The sequence below is a fragment of the Cibotium barometz genome, chromosome 42 (assembly GCF_041138505.1).
Source record: "Cibotium barometz isolate CiBa-2024 chromosome 42, ASM4113850v1, whole genome shotgun sequence".
Taxonomy (NCBI): Eukaryota; Viridiplantae; Streptophyta; class Polypodiopsida; order Cyatheales; family Cibotiaceae; genus Cibotium; species Cibotium barometz.
In genome coordinates this window covers 8,112,397-8,136,698 of record NC_141087.1, presented here as the reverse complement: position 1 = coordinate 8,136,698, position 24,302 = coordinate 8,112,397, and the positions used below count along the sequence as shown (strand labels likewise).

The following is a 24,302-nucleotide window of genomic DNA, read 5'->3' as shown; positions in this document are numbered from 1 at the left end:
AAATATATAGAGAGGATATTTATATATTTATCCAATTTTGTGAGATGTCCCCGTAGGGACAATATTTATCCGAAGTAGAGGAGCTAGAGAATGACATGCATGAGAAAAACACTGAAATTTTGTAAATATATGCAGGGGAGGTTGAAATTGAACATCCAAACACGTATACATACCAAAGGCGTGCGCGGGTAAGTAACTACTAGAGACGGCCTAACTTTGTGACGCATTATCTAATCTTTTGGAGATGGCAGCACCGACCAATTAATGTTCTTGGAAATGACAAAAGCAACGTGAAAGGAGCCCAAAAATATGACAAAAGCAACGTGAAAGGACCACCGGGACGACGAGGGCTGCTTGGATTTGTTGATGGACAATGGCGCCAAACAGAGGGCGCTTGCACAAGCAAACAAGGACGGCGCTTGCAGCAGCGGCCGACCAGTCCGTCCACTGTAGGACGCACTCACCTTTTCAGAGCCACATCCAATAATCCAAATCCTATCCCGCATTCTTGATCACATGGGCGCACTCCATATTCCCTCCCGCCCAGCTAATATAAAAGGACCTCCCACGTTCCGAGCAATACACCCCTTGCAATTCGTAAGCTGCTTACTTTAATTCAATTAATTAGTGCTTTTGTTTCTCCGCGGTAGCTAGCAACATGCCTGCTCCAGTTTTCTTCACAATTGCCTCCACGCAGTACCCTGGTTACAATGTTGTGCAGCGTGGGTCTCACATTGTTCTTGCTGCAGAGAATCTGGACAACCCCTTCCAGGTTTATAAATCTATGAGCTGCTCTGCTGCACAGCTTGACTATAGCATGCGTCCGTGTGTGTGTGAGAGAGAGAGAGAGAGAGCTCTATGAATTGTGCTTGTGCGCTAAGTTTCCAGTGTCGCACTGATGTTTTCTGCAGCTGTGGTACAAGGACGATTCATGGAGGTTTTTGAAAGATTAATAACGGATCCAAAGCGGCCCTTAAGAGCAATCTGACTGCACCGCTCAAGGTAACCAATGACAAAATTGTGCTCATTGCATTATGCATGGGACGTGCTCAGGCGGCACGTCCCACTCATCAGGACGTAGTTGGTTGCAAGAGCAAATATTACGACTATTTATGAGCTGGTAGCCCCCTCCCCCCCCCCCCCCCCCCTCCTTTTCCAGGTGTCGCTCCATACAGACTATGGCGCGTCGGAGAGCGCCAATAAGCTTGGCAGTGCCATCTCGTCCTTGGAACTGAACCTCTTTATTACAGAAGAACAAAAAGAAGACAAACTGCCAAAAAGGGCCTCTTTAATAATACTAGTAATCTCGTTTTCACAATGGTGATTCATCATCCTTGTGTACCATCCATATGCTTGCTTGGTATGGAATAATGAAGCTATATTGTTTTTGTTATTGGAAATAGCTATTATGTCAAAAGCTTCTTGCTAAGAGAAGGACCTTTTAACATTTTTTCAAGAGCTTGCATCTATTAAAATGGCCTGTAAAGAGGGCAAGAACAGAAAAAAATGTTGATATCCACCACCACACTAGATATCATGCCTCCCTTCCTTTCTAGATTGCAGGTTGCACTTGAAACCTTCGCTTCCCATGAGAAATAATCCCATTTGTAGTAGTATAATGTGCATCTACTGCTAATTTTGGCTACTCTTCTTCTCTTACTCTTCCATCATAGACTCAAGTAGAAGAACCAAACTAAAATCTTAAAAACAGAGAGTTAAAAACTCCTTCTGAAATCATTAAAATGGTTCTTGTTATGTGACATGTAAAACTTCTGAAAATAGTCATTAGAATCTTCTCATAATACCCATGTTATCCATAAAATATGGATACAAAACATATTCTCCTAATCAATGCTCGATTTGTTGGTCTTTCTAATTCAATGCATCAATGCTTGATTTGTTGGTGTGAGGCTCACGCTCCTGAGGTTCACGCTCATGAGGTTTATGCTTATGAGGCTCACGCCTGTGAGGTTCACACCTCAAGAGCCACACTGAGGAGACTGAGAGGTGAAGGCACAACCCCACTTAGCAACACTCAACAAGTAGAAATATGAGGGGATCAACCTAACGAATCATTATGGATTTAGAAGCATGAGGAACACATGAAGGGGGGGAAACACTGAGGAGGCCGGGTAATATTAGGCTCACACAAAACCGAAAGTCCAAGGAAAGAGAACATCGTAGTAGATAACATCAACTAGATAGTACTACAATAAGAACTAAGGTATCATATTTGGTAAGCAAAAAATATCATCAAACTCTTGCACATTTGTTAGTGGCTTGTGCCCTAACAAAGAAACAACAACAAAAGAGAAGGGAAAACATAGAAAGGAAAATTTAAAGAAGAAGAAGAGAGAGCTAGGTTTTCATTGAAGTTCCCCTTGCTCAGGGAGAGCTTGATACAATCACGTGATCTACCCAAGAAAGTCTATGTGTCCTGAATGTCCACCCCCCAACATGCATATAGTAGGTGCACACTAGCTAACCCTGGCATGCCCATCTTTATAATAAAGTGCATCGGTCATCGGCTTTGACGTCCGGCTCAGCGGTGGGCATGGCAGCTTACCGACTATAGCTGTCCGACCGACACTTGGCACACCCGGTGGGTTGTATTCCCAATCGGATGACCCGAGCCCACAATCATAGGATCATGCCACTGTCGTGCACATAACATCATGAATCGAGTGCAAGTATAGTGAAACGATTTTATGGCAACATGCTAGGGCTAGGAACCCATCAGATACAAGGCCATCCACCCATGATCATACAAAATGAAAACATAAAACCATGTGGTCACAAGAATGTTCACACTCCATTGGCATGGAGTAGACACAACATAGACATAACACTGGCCATCAAAAAGATATGTCGATGAAGCTCCACCATTTGATACATGCTCATGTACCCCAAATGGCACAACACCCCGAGCTCGAATGAATGAACATGGCACATTATCTCCTAAGAAATCTGTTAAATAGCACAAAAGTGTGTGCATAAGCAACAAATTAAGCACTCTATCCACATCTAGATGATGCTGTGTAGGCTCAACAAGAACACTCAATCCATGCTCCACTGGATCCAGCATACAAGCATAATCTGCATGATCCACATTGTCTTCCAGCAAGGTGTCAAACGAAGCTGCATCAACCTCTACAAGGCTATCACCATGGATAGGCACTCCGTCATTGGTAATCAACATGTCAAACCAGTCTATGTCGTCATTTTGATCGAAACTGGATGTTTCACACTATCCACACCATGAGGGAAACCTAATGCAAGGTTAGAGACATCCAAGGGCATCACCTGGCTCTTTCGTCTTCATTCTCCTTCCATGCTCTCTCAACCTTCACCATAACCATCCCATCATCATGGCTAGAACTACCATTTGGATCATCCGAATCTCCCTGGCTCAACATCCGAGCATAAATTGCATCCAAGGTGATTCGACTGCTTATCCATAGCGTCTCAAGCACTAAGAGACTTGAAAAATTTACGTTGGGTGCTAATTGCTAATCCAAACATGATGCTTGAAGATTTTGGTCACCACCATCAGAGCATGTTTAGGTGCGATGGCATGGGAAAGATTGGGATTTTCCGTGGCCTCTCGAGCACCAAGAGACTTGAAAAATATGCACTGGTTGGTAATTACTAATCCAAACAATCTCTGATGGTGGTGACCAAACTTTGCAAGCATGTGGGGGTGGGTCTCCCCAATGCTTACAAAGTTTGGTCACCACATCGGAGCATGTTCGGGTATGATGGCATGGGGAAGAGCGGGGTTTTCCATGGCCTTAAGAGACTTGAAAAATCTGCACTGTGGGGGGCACTAATTGGTAATCCAAACATGCTCCAATGCTGACCATTCTTAAGAGAGAGAAAGAGCATGAAACTCCTTAGAAGGCCCCAAAATAAGCTCATAATTTCCCTAATGAGCATCCTGAAATCATATATTTTTGCATCACTATCACCATTGATGATCAAGTCATCCACATACATGACTAACAACATGATCTCTCTATTTGTCTTTGTCACATAGAGTGAAATCATGCATTCGCGGATATCTAAAATCTTATGGTAACAAGATAGTCATCAATCTTATTTCACCATGCTCTACGTGGGCTTGCTTTAAGACATAAAAGGATTTATGTAACTTTCACACAAAATTTGAGGGTTCATTACTCTTATAACCTTGTGGTGGCTACACCAGCTTTACAAATCACCATGCATCCATCTGGTATAAAGACCAACCTTTCACAATTGCCATGGCAAAATTATAGCTCTCATAGATACCATTCTTGCAACCATGTTTAATGTCTCCTCTCGTGGATACCATCGTTGGAACCATGTTCAATGTCTCCTCATAGTCAATGCCATATATCCATGCATAATCCTGTTCAATGTTGCCTTATACCTGCTCACAAATCCATTTGAGTTATCCATATGAGTGATGCTTCACCTTATAGAGCCACTTATTTATAGTTTCCTTCTTATCCTTAGGTAAAGGCAATAAGTAACTCCCATGTTATATTTGCATCCAATGCAACCATGTCCTCATACATGGCATCTTTCCATTTTGAATTTCCATGTACCTACTCAAAACAAGTGGGCTCTACCTCCTGTATTTCCTTAAGCATGTAGGCGTAATGATAGGCTATAAATTCATCATATCTAAACTTATCAATAGGTTATTTAAATTAAGTATACATGTGTACACATAGATCACTATCGAGTGTCCTCAAAACTATCCTGGTTCTCCGGGCTACACTAAGAGTACAATTGACATGATGTGAAGCTCCTTATGAAGGCTACACTAAGAGTACAATTGACATGATGTGAAGCTCCCGCATTTTTGATCACATGGGCGCACTCCATATTCCCTCCAGGCTCCCGCCCAGCTAATATAAAAGGACCTCCCACGTTCCGAGCAATACACCCCTTGCAATTCGTAAGCTGCTTACTTTAATTCAATTAATTAGTGCTTTTGTTTCTCCGCGGTAGCTAGCAACATGCCTGCTCCAGTTTTCTTCACAATTGCCTCCACGCAGTACCCTGGTTACAATGTTGTGCAGCGTGGGTCTCACATTGTGCTTGCTGCAGAGAATCTGGACAACCCTTTCCAGGTTTATAAATCTATGAGCTGCTCTGCTGCACATCTTGACTATAGCATGCGTCCGTGTGTGTGTTTGTGTGTGTGTGTGTGTGAGAGAGAGAGAGAGAGAGAGAGAGAGAGAGAGCTCTATAAATTGTACTTGTGCGCTAAGTTTCCAGTGTCGCACTGATGTTTTCTGCAGCTGTGGTACAAGGACGATTCATGGAGGTTTTTGAAAGACTCTGAAGGAAACCCAGCATTTGCGCTGATTAATAACGGATCCAAAGCGGCCCTTAAGAGCAATCTGACTGCACCGCTCAAGGTAACCAATGACAAAATTGTGCTCATTGCATTATGCATGGGACGTGCTCAGGCGGCACGTCCCAGTCATCAGGACGTAGTTGGTTGCAAGAGCAAATATTACGACTATTTACGAGCTGGTAGCCCCCTCCCCCCCCCCCTCCTTTTCCAGGTGTCGCTCCATACAGACTATGGCGCGTCGGACAGCGCCAATAACACCACACTTTGGACGTTACGCTCTGATAAGCTTGGCAGTGCCATCTCGTCCTTGGAACTGAACCTCTTGTTGGACTTGGGAGTGGGGAAGTCCCCGCCAGAAAACGGAGACGGGGTGGCCGTGATCTTGCAAAAGGCGCCAGCTAACGGCGGGACCAGTAGTACTCAGCGCTGGAAATTGAATGAGTATGGTAAGGCAAATGAAATGGAATTTTAAAATCCGTGCTGTATCAACCAAGTCTTATCATCCTGACGTGCGCCTTATATATTGCAGTACCATCCGTCTATACAATACAATCAGCATGGGTTTCCCAGATTTTGATCGTCAAGAATCCTCACGAAAATCTCACATTCCCGCCTACAAGCGGTACTATCAACGACGAGCTCACGGTTGTCGCAGTGAACTCTCAGAATCAGGATGGTGATCGAGAGGTACGTCATGACCATTAGCCCCTCTCTCTCTCTCTCTCTCTCTCTCTCTCTCTCTCTATATATATATATATATATGAATGAATATGCGTGGTCTAAGCCGTATCAACCGTGCGCCTTATATATTGCAGTACCATCCGTCTATACAATACAATCAGCATGGGTTTCCCAGATTTTGATCGTCAAGAATCCTCACGAAAATCTCACATTCCCGCCTACAAGCGGTACTATCAACGACGAGCTCACGGTTGTCGCAGTGAACTCTCAGAATCAGGATGGTGATCGAGAGGTACGTCATGACCATTAGCCCCCCTCTCTCTCTCTCTCTCTCTCTCTCTCTCTCTCTCTATATATATATATATATATATATATATGAATGAATATGCGTGTCTAAGCCGTATGCCTCCTCTTTGTGTTGAAGTACACTTCTCACATGAATTCATGTGTTCGTGTTTGTAGGTATGGTATAAAGTTCCTGCTCGTGGCCGGCACGAAGATTCTAACTCTTCCTTTATAGTCATAAGCAGAAGCAATGGAAAAGCTCTGAAAGGCTCTACTAAACCAGGAGATAAGGTATCTCCATTTCATGCATGCATATAAACTACCTCTCATCTCACATAATCTTTTAGCCTCGCTTTGTGTATCATCTACTTTGTTACTAACATTTTATATAACCTTGGCTGTATGTTGCGATGACTAATAGGTCATCGCAACAGAGTTCGATCCTCTGGATGATAACTTTGTGTGGTCAGAGAATCGTAGCGTAGGCTCTCAAAGAAATTATGTTGCGATCAACCTTGCCAATGGAGATAACACACTTAGTTGGTACCTCCCCAGTGATACCGATTACCAAAATGCTGCATATTACCACCCTTTGACAGTACGCGTACCTGTAACTGCTTCAAACGTGCAGCAACAATGGCAATTCATTCCGTTTTCCTCTTCTTCTTGTGAGATCATATTCTTTCATTATATCTCTCCTTCGTTTGAATTGCAATATTTTATCAGAATGCATAAAAGTCACACACTCGGGCATATAAAATGTTGTTGTATTGATGTCTCTGAGAACTAACATACGACCGCTAATGATGCTTTTTTTTTTGCAGAAGAACAAAAAGAAGACAATCAGACGAAAAGGGCCTCTTTAATAATGTAGCCAGTAATCCCGTTTTCACAACAGTGATTCATCATCCTTGTGTACCATCCACAATAATGATGCTTTATTACAGAAGAACAAAAAGAAGACAAACTGACAAAAAGGGCCTCTTTAATAATACTTGTAATCTCGTTTTCACAATGGTGATTCATCATCCTTGTGTACCATCCATATGCTTGCTTGGTATGAAATAATGAAGCTATGTTGTTTTTGTTATTGGAAATAGCTATTATGTCAAAAGCTTCTTGCTAAGAGAAGGACCTTTTAACATTTTTTTCAAGAGCTTGCATCTATTAAAATGGCCTATAAAGAGGGCAAGAACAGAAAAAAATGTTGATATCCACCACCACACTAGATATCATGCCACCCTTCCTTTCTAGATTGCAGGTTGTACTTGAAACCTTCGCTTCCCATGAGAAATAATCCCATTTGTGGTAGTATAATGTGCATCTACTGTGAATTTTGGCTAGACTCTTCTTCTCTTACTCTTCCATCATAGACTCAAGTAGAAGAACCAAACTAAAATCTTAAAAATAGAGAGTTAAAAACTGAGGAGACTAAGAGGTGAAGGCACAACCCCACTTAGCAACACTCAACAAGTAGAAATATGAGGGGATCAACCTAACGAATCATTATGGATTTAGAAGCATGAGGAACACACCTTGAAGGGGGGGAAACACTGCGGAGGCCGGGTAATATTAGGCTCACACAAAACTGAAAGTCAAATTCATCATATCTAAACTTATCAATAGGTTATCTAAATTAAGTATACGTGTGTACACATAGATCACTATCGAGTGTCCTCAAAACTATCTTGGTTCTCCGTGCTACACTAAGAGTACAACTGACATGATGCGAAGCTCCTTATGAAGGTTCTGATCTGAGCCATCAAGTTGCCATAGTAGCACCCCTATACTCTACCTCGCCACTCAACAAGGCAACTATAGGCTGCTTTTGTGCTCCAACTAAAAGCACTCCTAAAAGAAAACACAAATCTACTAGTAAATCTTCTATCTAAGATACTACCTACCTCATTAGCTCATAAATAATGAGGGATATTCTTTTCATACATGTAAGGAATTATAACTCTATGTAACGGCATGAAAACAATAGGATCTTGCAGACAAGAGAGAGATACTACTTGCTGTTTTAGCCTAAAATTATGAGGCATATTCCATTTATACACGTAATAAATGACAACTCTATGTAAGCATAAACACAACAGGATATTTGTAGATGAGAGAGAGAGAGAGAGAGAGAGAGAGAGAGAGAGAGAGAGAGAATATGGAGAAACAAAAACTCAGATTACTAAACATTGATAGAGTAGATGATGGCAACTAGGTTACAGGTGCGGTCTCATTATCATGCTCCATCATGTAAGTGATGAGCCTGGTGTGATCATGTAGATAAAACTTCCTACTATATGCATGTGCATCATGGGGTCCTCCAAAAGCTCACCTATATATGCAGAGTGCTCAGTGTTCTTGTGCATCATGGGGTCCTCCAAAAGCTCATCTATATCTGCAGAGAGATTAGTGTTCTACCTTAATGGCACATAAATAGCCTTACATACTTTTATACCATACTTGGACAACATGTTCAAGCCATAGTTCCTCTCTAATAGTAAAATACCATTAATTGATCTCGCCACCTCTATACTTAGGAAATATCACAGCTCACCCAAATCGTTCATCTTAAACTTTGGCATCAAGAGTATCCTGATATCATATCTGTCTGCATCACTATCATCATTGATCATCAAGTCATCCAAATAAATGATTAATAGCATGATCCCTCTATCTGTATTTTTCATATAGAGTGAAATCGTTCATTGTGGCAAATATTTAAAATATTATGGTAGCAAGATAGTCATCTATCTAATTTGACCATTCTCTAGGTGGACTTGCTTTAAGCCATATAAGGCTTTATGTAGTTTGCACAAAAAAAATTGGGTGTTCATTACTCTTATAACTTGGTTGCTACACCATGCATACCTCTTATTCAAAATCACCATGCAAGAAGGCATTCTTTACATCCATCTAATATAAAGACCAACCCTTCACAATAGCCATGGAAAAATGATAGTTCTCATGGTTACCATCCTTGCAACCATGTGCCATGTCTCCTCATGTTCAATGCCATATGTTTGTGCATAATTCCTTGGCACAAGCAATATTGCCTTATATCTTCTCACAAATCCATTTGAGTTATCCATCTGAGTTATCGACCCACTTAATATTGTTACATAGAGTTATAATTGCTTACATATCTAAAGAGAATATGCCTTATTATTTTTGGGCTAACCCACTAGGTAGTATCTTAGATAGAAGCTTTGCTCTAGTAGATTTGTGTTTTCTTTTAGGAGTGCTACTTTTTAGTGGAGCACAGAAGTAGCCCATAGTGGCCTTATTGAGTAGAGAGGTAGAGTATAGGGGTGCTCCAAGGGCATCTTAATGCCTCAACTTGATGGCTCAGAGCAAGGCCTTGATAAGGAGATTGGCATCCTCTCTATTGTACTCCTAGTATTGCATAGAGAACCAACATAGTTTTGAGGACACTTTGTATATTGATCTATGCATACACACGTCTACCTGGTTTAGATAACCTATTGATAGGTTGAGATATGATGAATTTATAGCTTATCATTATGCCTATATAGTTAAGGCAATATAGGAGGTAGAGCCCACTTGTTTTGAGGAGGCACTTGGAAATAAAAAATGGGAAGATGCCATGTATGAGGACATGGCAGCATTGGATATAAACGCAACATGGGAATTACTTACTGCCTTTTCCTACTGATACCTTTGATGTAAGTGGGTCTATGAGGTGAAGCGTAACTCAAATGCATTTGTGAGGTGGTATAAGGCAAGATGGTATGCCAAGGATTATGCACAGATATAAGGCATTAACTATGAGGAGACATTGAGCATGGTTGCAAGAATGGTAACCACGAGAGCTATCATTTTACCATGGTTGATGTGAAGGGTTGGCATTTATATCAGATGGATGTAAATAATACCTTCTTGCATGGTGATTTTCCTAAAGAGGTATACATGGTGCAGCCACCAGGTTATAAGAGTAATGCACACCCAAATTTGTGTGTAGGTTACATAAATCCTTATATGGCTACAAGCGGGCCCACCCAAAGCATAGTAAAACAAGATTGATGGCTATCTTGTTACCATAAGATTTTAGATATCGCCAATGCACGATTTCACTCTATGTGAAAAAGACAGATAGAGGGATTATGTTGTTAATCATTTATGTGGAAGGCTTCATCATCAATGGTGATAGTGATTCAGACATATATGATATTAGGATGATATTGATACATAAGTTTAAGATGAAGGATTTGGGTGAGCTACGATATTTCCTAGGTATAGAGGTGGTGAGATCACATGATGGTATTTTGTTATTACAGAGGCAGTATGGCTTGTACATGTTGTCTAAGTATGGTTTGACAAGCTCTAAGACTATTTATGTGTCATTGGAGTAGAACACTAAGCTCTTTGTAGATACAGGGAATTCACTTTCCATAGAAAGGAGACGTCACCTCCATGCATGAAACTCAACAAAACCTGCTGTTTAAATTTCTCTTTTAAAAAAACTATATCCCTTTCTAAGCATATGAGTCCCAATTATGAAATTCAAGTACCCCGTATTTAAGATTTAAAATACATGTGACAACTTGCAGCCCATGTAAGTAGCGTGGATGTAAGTGCTAGTAGCACAAAGACCTACATGTACTCTTCAAAAATCATTCCATGTATGTTTAATTGAAAAGAGTAGTAAACTAATAAAGTTTTCAAACTACACCACTAGATCACATATTATAAAAACTATAAAAAGAAACAGACCCCTACTTTCATTCTCCCCTACTTCCTAGCCCCTTTCCCCACCATAAATCCCCCTCACCCCCTATAAGCTTAAGCCCCCCCTTCAAAAAACCCTCTCCCTTACACTCACATGATACCATAAGATATGGTTTGTGAATCCCTCGTGCTGCAGATACAGTTGATCTTTTGGAGGACCCTTGATGTACATGCACTTGGGAAGTTTGATCTACATGATCACACTAGGCTCATCACTTGCACAATGGAGCATGATAATGATATGCCACGTGCAACCTATTTGCCATCTACTTTATCAGTTTTTAGTGATCAAAGTTTTCGATTCTCCATATATTCTCTCTCTCTCTCTCTCTTTCTCTCTCGTCTATGAATATTTTTTTGTGTTTACTATTACACAGAGTTGTAATTTCGTACATCTCTCTCTCTCTCTCTCTCTCTCTCTCTCTCTCTCTCTCTCTCTCTCTCTCTCTCTCGTCTACAAATATTTTGTTGTGTTTACTATTACATAGAGTTGTTATTTCTTACGTGTCTAAAAAGAATATGCCTCATTATTTTTGGGCAAAAGCAGTAGGTAGTATCTCTCTCTTGTCTACAAAATCTTGGTGTAGAGTGATAATTTCTTACTTGTATGAAAAGAATATGCCTCATTATTTTTGGGCTAAAGTAGTAGGTAGTAACTTAGATAGAAGATTTACTAAGATGTTTGTGTTTTCTTTTAGGAGTGTTGCTTCTAGTTGTATCACAGAAGCAGTCTATAGTTACCTTGCTGAGAAGAGAGGTAGAGGATAGGGGTGTTGCTATGGCAACTTGATGGCTCAGAGAAGAGCCTTGATAACGAGCTTGGCATCATGGAGAACCAGGATAATTTTGAGGACACTCGACAGTGATCTATGTGCACAGGTCTGCTTGATTTAGATAACCTATTGATAGGTTGAGATATGATGATTTTATAGGCCATCATTATGCCTACATGGTTAAGGAAATACAAGAGGTAGAGCCCACTCGTTTTGAGTAGGCACTTGGAAATCCGAAATGGGAAGATGCCATGGATGAGGAGATGGCAGCATGGGATGTAACTGCAACATGGGAGCTACTTATTGCCATTGCCTAAGGATGAGAAGGCATTTAGATGTAAGTGGGTCTTAACACAGACATATGAGGAGACATTGTACACAGTTGCAAGGATGGTAGCCATGAGAGCTATGATTTTGTATGGCTACTATGAAGGGTTAGTCTTTATATCAAATCGATGTAAAAAATGCCTTCTTGCAAGGTGATTTGCATGAAGACGTATACATGGTGCAGCCACCGTGTTATAAGAGTAATGCACACCCAAATTTTGTGTGCAGGTTACATAACACCTTATATGGCTTGAAGCAGGCCCAAACCCAGAGCACGACTATCTTGTTACCTTAAGATTTTAGATATCCACCAATATAGGATTTCAGTCTATCTGAACAAGATAGATAAAGGGATCATGTTGTTAGTCATTTATGTGGATGACAATGGTGATAATTATGCAGACATATATGATATCAGGATGGTCTTGATACAAAAGTTTAAGATGATGGATTTGGGTGAGCTGCGATGTTTCCTAGGTATAGAGGTGGTGAGATTGCATGATGGTATTTTGCTATTACACAGGTAGTATGGCTTTGACATGTTGTCCAAGTATGGTATGACAGGCTGTAAGCCTATTTGAGCAGAACTCTGCACATATATAGGTGAGCTTTTGGAGGACTCTACGATGCATAGGCATATAGTATGAAGTTTGATTTACATGATCACAGTAGGCACATGACTTGCATGATGTAGGCTCCCCAATGATGGCCCTCAATGTATACTTCACTATAGAGTAACTCCTGGAGAATACTAAAATGTGGGTGTGCTTCTCTGGCTATGTAGGTGTGCTTCTGTACTAAAATGCCGATTTTAAATCCCAACACTAATCAATAAATCTTAGTCAATATATGGTGAATCATGGCGGTGTGGTAGTTTATTAGAGTCCTACAGATTCTTGCCCATTCTGGATTTGGAAAATTGTGTCTCTAACTTTCTAGAGCAAGAGGAAGGGGAACCCTTACCAAGGGCCATATTAAATATATTGGCAAGTAGAGGAGCTAGAGTATGACATGCATGAGGCAAAGACTCAGCTTATAAGTTCTCATGTTCTTTAGTCTCTCTAGTTCTACCAAACATGTATTTATCCACTTTATAAATATATAGAGAGGATTTTAAATATTTATCCAATTTTGTGAGATGTCCCCGTAGGGACAATATTTATCCGAAGTAGAGGAGCTAGAGTATGACATGCATGAGAAAAACACTGAAATTTTGTAAATATATGCAGGGGAGGTTGAAATTGAACATCCAAACACGTATACATACCAAAGGCGTGCGCGGGTAAGTAACTACTAGAGACGGCCTAACTTTGTGACGCATTATCTAATCTTTTGGAGATGGCAGCACCGACCAATTAATGTTCTTGGAAATGACAAAAGCAACGTGAAAGGAGCCCAAAAATATGACAAAAGCAACGTGAAAGGACCACCGGGACGACGAGGGCTGCTTGGATTTGTTGATGGACAATGGCGCCAAACAGAGGGCGCTTGCACAAGCAAACAAGGACGGCGCTTGCAGCAGCGGCCGACCAGTCCGTCCACTGTAGGACGCACTCACCTTTTCAGAGCCACATCCAATAATCCAAATCCTATCCCGCATTCTTGATCACATGGGCGCACTCCATATTCCCTCCCGCCCAGCTAATATAAAAGGACCTCCCACGTTCCGAGCAATACACCCCTTGCAATTCGTAAGCTGCTTACTTTAATTCAATTAATTAGTGCTTTTGTTTCTCCGCGGTAGCTAGCAACATGCCTGCTCCAGTTTTCTTCACAATTGCCTCCACGCAGTACCCTGGTTACAATGTTGTGCAGCGTGGGTCTCACATTGTTCTTGCTGCAGAGAATCTGGACAACCCCTTCCAGGTTTATAAATCTATGAGCTGCTCTGCTGCACAGCTTGACTATAGCATGCGTCCGTGTGTGTGTGAGAGAGAGAGAGAGAGAGCTCTATGAATTGTGCTTGTGCGCTAAGTTTCCAGTGTCGCACTGATGTTTTCTGCAGCTGTGGTACAAGGACGATTCATGGAGGTTTTTGAAAGATTAATAACGGATCCAAAGCGGCCCTTAAGAGCAATCTGACTGCACCGCTCAAGGTAACCAATGACAAAATTGTGCTCATTGCATTATGCATGGGACGTGCTCAGGCGGCACGTCCCACTCATCAGGACGTAGTTGGTTGCAAGAGCAAATATTACGACTATTTATGAGCTGGTAGCCCCCTCCCCCCCCCCCCCCCCTCCTTTTCCAGGTGTCGCTCCATACAGACTATGGCGCGTCGGAGAGCGCCAATAAGCTTGGCAGTGCCATCTCGTCCTTGGAACTGAACCTCTTTATTACAGAAGAACAAAAAGAAGACAAACTGCCAAAAAGGGCCTCTTTAATAATACTAGTAATCTCGTTTTCACAATGGTGATTCATCATCCTTGTGTACCATCCATATGCTTGCTTGGTATGGAATAATGAAGCTATATTGTTTTTGTTATTGGAAATAGCTATTATGTCAAAAGCTTCTTGCTAAGAGAAGGACCTTTTAACATTTTTTCAAGAGCTTGCATCTATTAAAATGGCCTGTAAAGAGGGCAAGAACAGAAAAAAATGTTGATATCCACCACCACACTAGATATCATGCCTCCCTTCCTTTCTAGATTGCAGGTTGCACTTGAAACCTTCGCTTCCCATGAGAAATAATCCCATTTGTAGTAGTATAATGTGCATCTACTGCTAATTTTGGCTACTCTTCTTCTCTTACTCTTCCATCATAGACTCAAGTAGAAGAACCAAACTAAAATCTTAAAAACAGAGAGTTAAAAACTCCTTCTGAAATCATTAAAATGGTTCTTGTTATGTGACATGTAAAACTTCTGAAAATAGTCATTAGAATCTTCTCATAATACCCATGTTATCCATAAAATATGGATACAAAACATATTCTCCTAATCAATGCTCGATTTGTTGGTCTTTCTAATTCAATGCATCAATGCTTGATTTGTTGGTGTGAGGCTCACGCTCCTGAGGTTCACGCTCATGAGGTTTATGCTTATGAGGCTCACGCCTGTGAGGTTCACACCTCAAGAGCCACACTGAGGAGACTGAGAGGTGAAGGCACAACCCCACTTAGCAACACTCAACAAGTAGAAATATGAGGGGATCAACCTAACGAATCATTATGGATTTAGAAGCATGAGGAACACATGAAGGGGGGGAAACACTGAGGAGGCCGGGTAATATTAGGCTCACACAAAACCGAAAGTCCAAGGAAAGAGAACATCGTAGTAGATAACATCAACTAGATAGTACTACAATAAGAACTAAGGTATCATATTTGGTAAGCAAAAAATATCATCAAACTCTTGCACATTTGTTAGTGGCTTGTGCCCTAACAAAGAAACAACAACAAAAGAGAAGGGAAAACATAGAAAGGAAAATTTAAAGAAGAAGAAGAGAGAGCTAGGTTTTCATTGAAGTTCCCCTTGCTCAGGGAGAGCTTGATACAATCACGTGATCTACCCAAGAAAGTCTATGTGTCCTGAATGTCCACCCCCCAACATGCATATAGTAGGTGCACACTAGCTAACCCTGGCATGCCCATCTTTATAATAAAGTGCATCGGTCATCGGCTTTGACGTCCGGCTCAGCGGTGGGCATGGCAGCTTACCGACTATAGCTGTCCGACCGACACTTGGCACACCCGGTGGGTTGTATTCCCAATCGGATGACCCGAGCCCACAATCATAGGATCATGCCACTGTCGTGCACATAACATCATGAATCGAGTGCAAGTATAGTGAAACGATTTTATGGCAACATGCTAGGGCTAGGAACCCATCAGATACAAGGCCATCCACCCATGATCATACAAAATGAAAACATAAAACCATGTGGTCACAAGAATGTTCACACTCCATTGGCATGGAGTAGACACAACATAGACATAACACTGGCCATCAAAAAGATATGTCGATGAAGCTCCACCATTTGATACATGCTCATGTACCCCAAATGGCACAACACCCCGAGCTCGAATGAATGAACATGGCACATTATCTCCTAAGAAATCTGTTAAATAGCACAAAAGTGTGTGCATAAGCAACAAATTAAGCACTCTATCCACATCTAGATGATGCTGTGTAGGCTCAACAAGAACACTCAATCCATGCTCCACTGGATCCAGCATACAAGCATAATCTGCATGATCCACATTGTCTTCCAGCAAGGTGTCAAACGAAGCTGCATCAACCTCTACAAGGCTATCACCATGGATAGGCACTCCGTCATTGGTAATCAACATGTCAAACCAGTCTATGTCGTCATTTTGATCGAAACTGGATGTTTCACACTATCCACACCATGAGGGAAACCTAATGCAAGGTTAGAGACATCCAAGGGCATCACCTGGCTCTTTCGTCTTCATTCTCCTTCCATGCTCTCTCAACCTTCACCATAACCATCCCATCATCATGGCTAGAACTACCATTTGGATCATCCGAATCTCCCTGGCTCAACATCCGAGCATAAATTGCATCCAAGGTGATTCGACTGCTTATCCATAGCGTCTCAAGCACTAAGAGACTTGAAAAATTTACGTTGGGTGCTAATTGCTAATCCAAACATGATGCTTGAAGATTTTGGTCACCACCATCAGAGCATGTTTAGGTGCGATGGCATGGGAAAGATTGGGATTTTCCGTGGCCTCTCGAGCACCAAGAGACTTGAAAAATATGCACTGGTTGGTAATTACTAATCCAAACAATCTCTGATGGTGGTGACCAAACTTTGCAAGCATGTGGGGGTGGGTCTCCCCAATGCTTACAAAGTTTGGTCACCACATCGGAGCATGTTCGGGTATGATGGCATGGGGAAGAGCGGGGTTTTCCATGGCCTTAAGAGACTTGAAAAATCTGCACTGTGGGGGGCACTAATTGGTAATCCAAACATGCTCCAATGCTGACCATTCTTAAGAGAGAGAAAGAGCATGAAACTCCTTAGAAGGCCCCAAAATAAGCTCATAATTTCCCTAATGAGCATCCTGAAATCATATATTTTTGCATCACTATCACCATTGATGATCAAGTCATCCACATACATGACTAACAACATGATCTCTCTATTTGTCTTTGTCACATAGAGTGAAATCATGCATTCGCGGATATCTAAAATCTTATGGTAACAAGATAGTCATCAATCTTATTTCACCATGCTCTACGTGGGCTTGCTTTAAGACATAAAAGGATTTATGTAACTTTCACACAAAATTTGAGGGTTCATTACTCTTATAACCTTGTGGTGGCTACACCAGCTTTACAAATCACCATGCATCCATCTGGTATAAAGACCAACCTTTCACAATTGCCATGGCAAAATTATAGCTCTCATAGATACCATTCTTGCAACCATGTTTAATGTCTCCTCTCGTGGATACCATCGTTGGAACCATGTTCAATGTCTCCTCATAGTCAATGCCATATATCCATGCATAATCCTGTTCAATGTTGCCTTATACCTGCTCACAAATCCATTTGAGTTATCCATATGAGTGATGCTTCACCTTATAGAGCCACTTATTTATAGTTTCCTTCTTATCCTTAGGTAAAGGCAATAAGTAACTCCCATGTTATATTTGCATCCAATGCAACCATGTCCTCATACATGGCATCTTTCCATTTTGAATTTCCATGTACCTACTCAAAACAAGTGGGCTCTACCTCCTGTATTTCCTTAAGCATGTAGGCGTAATGATAGGCTATAAATTCATCATATCTAAACTTATCAATAGGTTATTTAAATTAAGTATACATGTGTACACATAGATCACTATCGAGTGTCCTCAAAACTATCCTGGTTCTCCGGGCTACACTAAGAGTACAATTGACATGATGTGAAGCTCCTTATGAAGGCTCTGCTCTAAGCCATCAAGTTGCCATAGTAGCACCCCTATACTCTACCTCACCACTCAACAAGGCAACTATAGACTGCTTTTGTGCTCCAACTAAAAGCACTCCTAAAAGAAAACACAAATCTACTAGTAAATCTTCTATCTAAGATACTACCTACTTCATTAGCTCATAAATAACGAGGGATATTCTTTTCATACATGTAAGGAATTATAACTCTATGTAACAGCATGAACACAATAGGATCTTGCAGACAAGAGAGAGATACTACTTGCCGCTTTAGCCCAAAATTATGAGGCATATTCCATCTATACACATAATAAATGACAACTCTATGTAAGCATAAACACAACAGGATATTTGTAGATGAGAGAGAGAGAGAGAGAGAGAGAGAGAGAGAATCTGGAGAAACAAAAACTCAGATTACTAAATATTGATAGAGTAGATGATGGCAACTCGGTTGCATGTGGCGTCTCATTATCATGCTCCATCATGTAAGTGATGAGCCTGGTGTGATCATGTAGATAAAACTTCCTACTATATGCATGTGCATCATGGGGTCCTCGTTTTGCAAGTTGCCAGAAAACTTGTTGCTACAACTAGATAATTGTGCTGGAGAAAATAAAAATCGGTACTTATTTGCCTATTTGTCATTGCTTGTTGCACGGGGTGCTTTCAAAACTGTACAGTTGGGATTTCTAATGGTCGGACATACACATGAGGATATAGATGCCATGTTTAGCAGGTTTTCAAAGAAATTAAGAGTGGGGCAAACCTTTACTTTACCACATTTGATGGATACTTTAAGAACCAGCTCAACTTCTTCTCCACCTCCCTTCTTGCTTACAGAGGTCCCTGACTTCAAGGCATATTGTGATGGGCAAGAAGCACTTATAGGTCACTCCAAACCACTTCTATTCAGGTTCTTCATGCAAGGAGACACACCGGTAATGCAATTTAAGGCACATGTAGCTATTCGTAATTGGAGTGGAAGTATCCGTCTTTGGAAGACAGACAGTGAAGGTAAACCAAGGTTACCAAAAGGAGATCCACCTCTACTACCAATGGCCGAGCATATAAAGATGCATGCAGAAGTAATATCAGGATTAAAGGGTTACATAAAATTTTGACATAATCTAAGTAATGGTTCATTTGTGCCAAGATATTATAGGCCTGTCATAGATTATTGGAGTAATGTAATCGAAGAGCTTGGAAAACCAATACAATCAGAGGCAAGAAAGTACACAAATTTTTGGCCAAAATCTGAAGGGTCCCATCAATTAGATGATATGAATGTTGAACAATTGCAGGCACAAAGATTCTTAGGTATTGAAGAACATAATGATCATTATTGTGGGCTTGCATGGGATAAACCAAGGGAGGCATTTAACCCTATGCTACATGTTCAGCAAGGACACTTTGTTATGCTGCACCCAGATGACACAAACATCTATCCAGTTTGGCTTGCTATGGCTGAATCGGATATTGATGATGAGCCTACATCACCAAATTACAAGAAACTCTTGATTCAATATTGGGGACCTTGTGCAAGGAAGAAAGGTTTGACAGATACTCAAGCTTATGCTGATTGTTGGAAGGGATATTGGCAAATTAATGAGACAGAACAACAAGTATGGGAAATGCTGATGCAATTCTTTGGTCGTGGAGACCAAGGAATCCACCACCATACAAAAGAATCAAGATACCAGAAAAGGAAGCCCGTAAAGCAAAAGCATGCTTAGGCTTGGCCTGTGAGGATGAATCTCATATTGATGGTTCCTTCAATGAGGAGTAGCATTTGTAGATGCAATATTGACAATGTGGATTTTTAGGTTATAACTCTAATATCCAAAAGAGATGTACTTTTGTACTATCTTCTTTTAAATTACTTTTTATTTTCACTTATTGAATGAAATTTTTCTTTGTGCCTCCTACATTTTTTTGATATAATAATGTTTCTATCTTATTTGTTCAATTGTTTCATAAATTTTGTGCAGTGTACAACTCAATTGGTGCAGGTCCTTGTTGCAAAGAAACAAATACCACTTTCTTATTAATGGTGTTTATCAACACCACCTTCCTACATGATTATCAAACTCCTTTCAAAATATGTTTATGCACAAATACTAATTATACCACTTTTTTGGTTCGAACAGTGATTATCTCAACACTACCTTCCTCCGTTCTATATTAAGAAATTCCACAATAACTATTCCCACATTAAGTCCATAATACATGAAACCTCTCAATTTCAAAATTCCCATAATGCGGGATTTTTCCCATAATACCTAATACGGTCTTGAATTATAATAGTTTTAAGTGTACGGCTATTGGTTTTAGTCCGTTCATGCTTATGTATGGGTATCAACCCAAGGCACCTATTGATGTCGGTCTTAAGGACATCGAGCTTGATGTATCGAGGGATTTCTTGTGTGATATGCAGGAAATGCTAACCGAAGCTCTGGATTCTATCAGGAGTGCTCAGGATAGGGCACGGTTCTATGCTAATAGAGGATGCTCAATTTGGCCTTTTGAACTAGGAGCGTTGGTTTATTTAAAAGTTCCTAAAGATTCTGAGATTTTGTCAATAGAAAAATACTTGAATTTATCTCCTAGATATCGTGGTCCATTTTAAGTTATACATCGGATTGGCACGCTTGTGTAAACTACCTCCAATTGTTAGAGTTCATCCAGTCTTTCATATCAATAGATTGAAAGGGAAACTAGGAGGTGAGGATAACATAGTTACTTCTTAAGAACTTGTTGAACTGGAAGAATTATCCTATGTTCCACATGAACCTGATAAGGTTTATGAATTCAGGTAAGTTAACTACACCCTGAGGTTAAAATTAGGTAAAAAGATAAGGAAATAGAGGATTCGACTTGGGAGTCAGTTGAGATTGTTCAGCATAGTTCTCCTTCTTTTCATTGCAAGAGTGCAATGTTTTAAGAGAGGGGAAGTATGTTATATGCACATTATGTGTGCATATACTAGGAGGCTAACCCACATTAGGCTTGTGAGCATGGGAACAAGCTCTAGTGGAGTATGGGCTAGGACTAACCTTAAGGATTTGTTGAAATGTAGAGAGAAAGAAACGAGACAAGAGACACATCATGTACGCTCCCAAAGACTGATTCATATTGAGGACAAGATACATATATATAGATGAGACCAAGTTAGGTAGAGTGAGCCATATATAGAGCTCCAACACCCCCACTTAAACAAGGGTCTCTAGCTATGGATGAAAAAACCCTTGGGGAGTACAAAGGAAAAACCCAAGCCCCTATACAAATGTGAAAATATGAACCAGAAGTAATGATGTGAAAGTGCATTGTGCATCTATGTACAAATATACAAAAGGACCAAGAGGTCATAGTGAGCAATTGTGGAATGTGCAAAGTGCATGGTGTCTAGAAGATTACAACGATATATGTACAAAGCTACCATAAGAGTAAAGAGCCTAATCTAGAAAGAGTGAGCCTGAGGCAACTCCAAGCTCTGAGCGCAAGAGAATGAAGCGTGACTCATTGAGACCTTTGGTAAGAATATCGGCAATCATCTGGTCACTTGGACAATGTTCAATCATGATAGTGCCTTTGCGTACTTCGTATCGAACATAATGGTAATGCACAGCAATATGTTTTGACTTGTTATGTTGGACATAGTCTTTTGCAAGACTAATAGCACTCTGATTATCACACCGCAAGGGTGTACTAGAAAGAGGAGAATGGCCAATATCTGTCAACACTTGTCGAAGCCAAATGAGTTCACGAGCTGCAAGTGATGCCGCAACATATTCAGATTCGGTTGTAGAAACTGCAACACAACGTTGTTTCTTGCTGGTCCAAGAAATAAGACAACCATTAATGAAGAAACAATTGCCACTAGTAGATCGCATAGATAAATGTGAGCTGGCCCAATCTGCATCTGTGTAACCCAAATGAGAAAGAGATGGAATGGAGTCGGATGTGAATTGTCGTTGATAAACCAAACCATAATCTATAGTGCCTTTCAAGTATTTCAACACGCGCTTTGCTGAAGACCAATGCTTAAGAGAAGGACATGCAAGGTGTTGCCCAAGATAGTTAGCAATAAACAAAATGTCAGGACGAGTGTTCAAACCAACAACTTGAAGACATCCAACCAAATTAGCATATGGTTGATTTGTAACAAGCTGGCCACCACCATCAGAAGTGTTTTTCATGGAACTCGCAAGACAAGGAGTAGTTGCTGAATGTGCAGATTCCAAACCAAACTTCTTAATAGTATCTTCAATAAACTTTGACTGTCGAAGTAATGAAATACCTTTACTGCGATCCCTTTGAATCTGAATGCCAAGACACGAGTGAAGCTCTCCAAGATCCACCATATCAAATGCCGAAGATAACAACTGCTTACTTTGGTGTAGAAATCCCAAATCATTGGAAACAAGGATTGTATTATCCACATAAAGGGCAAGGATTACAAAACTACCATTTTGGTGTTTGGTAAATAAGTTGGGATCAGAAGAGCAAGAGAGAAAGCCATGGGAGGTAAGAAAAAGATCAAACTTGATGTACCAGGCCCGTGAAGCTTGTTTAAGACCATATAAAGCCCTATGAAGACGAGCAACAAGATCTTCCTTCCCTGCAATAACAAATCCTTCTGGCTGTTCCATGTAAATTTCTTCATTCAAATCTCCATTCAAGAAAGCTGTGCGCACGTCCATCTGATGAATTTCTAAGTCAAATTGAACAGCAAATGCCAATAAAACCCGAATACTAGTAATGCGAACAACTGGTGAAAAGGTTTCATGATAATCAACGCCAGCAACTTGAGAATAACCTTTGGCAACTAAACGTGCCTTGAATTTGTCAAAGGATCCATCTGCTTTATATTTTGTCTTATATACCCACTTACACTTAATGGCAGTACGGCCAAGAGGTAGCTCAGTGAGTATCCATGTACCTTTAGAGATAAGAGAATCATACTCTGCTTCCATAGCCTCTTGCCATTGATCCTTTTGTGGAGAACATATAGCATCACTGTACGTGGCTGGATCTTCAGAAGTAGAGAAAACATTAGCCTCAAAATCTTCATCATAAACATGACAAGAACCATGCTCAAAATCAATAGGCAGATCAATAAAAATGTCAACATCATCAATGATAGCATTCGGAATCAATGGTTGTGAAGAGGAAAGTTGCTCTTTAGATGGTTGTGAAGAGGAAATTTGCTCTATAGAAGAAGATTCATCATCACACAAGAATGGAAAAGCTTGAAGCAAAGATTTAGTATCATCAGAATCATCCATGGACCATGTACCGCCCACAAGGTGTTCATTGAAAATAGCATCACGATTCACAAGCACTTTCTTGGAGGACGGGTCATAGAATTTGTAGCCTTTGGAAGTGTCAGAATACCCAATAAAAATAACTTTAAGCCCAGGAGCATCAAGCTTTGCTCGTGTTTCTTTAGGAACATGAATGTAAGCAATACATCCAAAGGTTCGAAAATGAGATACAGAAGGAATTTCACCTGTCCATGCTGTGATGGGTATCTTACCAGAAGGAGCAGTAGTAGGAAGATGATTCTGAACAAAGACTACTGTCAAGAGAGCTTCACTCCAGAAGACACGAGATAACCCAGAATGAATCAGCATACATCGTATAGCATTGATAATAGTGCGATTCTTACGTTCAGCAACACCGTTCTGTTGAGGTGAATATGGAATAGTATGTTCATGATGAATACCATGGTCCGTACAATAACTCTCAAACTCACGACACATATTCTCCACCATTATTGCTGTGAAGTTTCTTAAGGTGACGTCCAGTTTGAAGTTCGGCAGCCTTGTGAAATTGCTTAAAAACAGATAACGCCTCAGATTTTTGTTGAAGCAAGAAAACAACTGTATACCGTGAGTAATCATCAATAAACATAATGAAATAACGATGTTGTGTTCTCGATGGAGGCAAAGGTCCACAAATGTTGGTATGAACAAGATCCAACAAATCATGAGAATGAACTGAATTCGAGAGAGGAAAGGGTTTACGATTGTGTTTGCCAAGAGCACAAAACTCATAGATTCCCATATGAGGATGAGCTTTAAGATCCATTCCGCGTACAAGACCTTGACGATAAAGATTAAGAAGCTTTGAGAAATCAGCATGAACAAAGCGATGATGCCATATCTTGCAATCATGATCCCCTGGAGCAGTGACAACATTTGCTACAGCATCATTAAGAGAGAGCTCAAACAAATT

The 24,302-nt window shown here is 40.6% G+C and overlaps 2 protein-coding genes and 2 long non-coding RNA genes across 4 annotated transcripts; all 4 read left to right on the top strand.

Annotated features, from left to right (window-relative positions):
• Window positions 1-598: 598 nt before the first annotated feature.
• LOC147614145 (uncharacterized) lies at window positions 599-1,605 on the top strand. The gene is made up of 3 exons (XR_015263072.1): window positions 599-772; window positions 912-1,002; window positions 1,160-1,605. It is a non-coding gene; the product is annotated as an uncharacterized LOC147614145 (long non-coding RNA).
• A 3,316-nt stretch (window positions 1,606-4,921) lies between these two features.
• Window positions 4,922-6,055, top strand: LOC147614144 (ricin B-like lectin R40G3). Its single transcript, XM_086780367.1, has 4 exons — window positions 4,922-5,120; window positions 5,292-5,411; window positions 5,562-5,796; window positions 5,880-6,055. Exons 1-4 carry the CDS (start codon window positions 5,007-5,009, stop codon window positions 6,053-6,055), a joined length of 645 nt encoding a protein of 214 aa, XP_086636493.1. The 5' UTR covers window positions 4,922-5,006.
• A 55-nt stretch (window positions 6,056-6,110) lies between these two features.
• Window positions 6,111-7,331, top strand: LOC147614143 (uncharacterized). Its single transcript, XM_086780366.1, has 3 exons — window positions 6,111-6,323; window positions 6,494-6,607; window positions 6,738-7,331. Exons 1-3 carry the CDS (start codon window positions 6,111-6,113, stop codon window positions 7,104-7,106), a joined length of 696 nt encoding a protein of 231 aa, XP_086636492.1. The 3' UTR covers window positions 7,107-7,331.
• Window positions 7,332-13,854: 6,523 nt separating this feature from the next.
• Window positions 13,855-14,870, top strand: LOC147614142 (uncharacterized). The gene is made up of 3 exons (XR_015263071.1): window positions 13,855-14,028; window positions 14,168-14,258; window positions 14,414-14,870. It is a non-coding gene; the product is annotated as an uncharacterized LOC147614142 (long non-coding RNA).
• The last annotated feature ends 9,432 nt before the right edge of the window (window positions 14,871-24,302 follow it).

Bases quoted from the DNA above. Each gene is read 5' to 3' on its own strand.
- LOC147614144 (XM_086780367.1), top strand. From the start codon at position 5,007: ATGCCTGCTCCAGTTTTCTTCACAATTGCCTCCACGCAGTACCCTGGT. The intron at 5,121-5,291 runs GTTTATAAATCT...TGTTTTCTGCAG, and splicing joins ATCTGGACAACCCTTTCCAG to CTGTGGTACAAGGACGATTC. The intron at 5,797-5,879 runs GTAAGGCAAATG...TATATATTGCAG, and splicing joins CTGGAAATTGAATGAGTATG to TACCATCCGTCTATACAATA.
- LOC147614143 (XM_086780366.1), top strand. From the start codon at position 6,111: ATGAATGAATATGCGTGGTCTAAGCCGTATCAACCGTGCGCCTTATAT. The intron at 6,324-6,493 runs GTACGTCATGAC...TCGTGTTTGTAG, and splicing joins ATCAGGATGGTGATCGAGAG to GTATGGTATAAAGTTCCTGC. The intron at 6,608-6,737 runs GTATCTCCATTT...GATGACTAATAG, and splicing joins CTACTAAACCAGGAGATAAG to GTCATCGCAACAGAGTTCGA.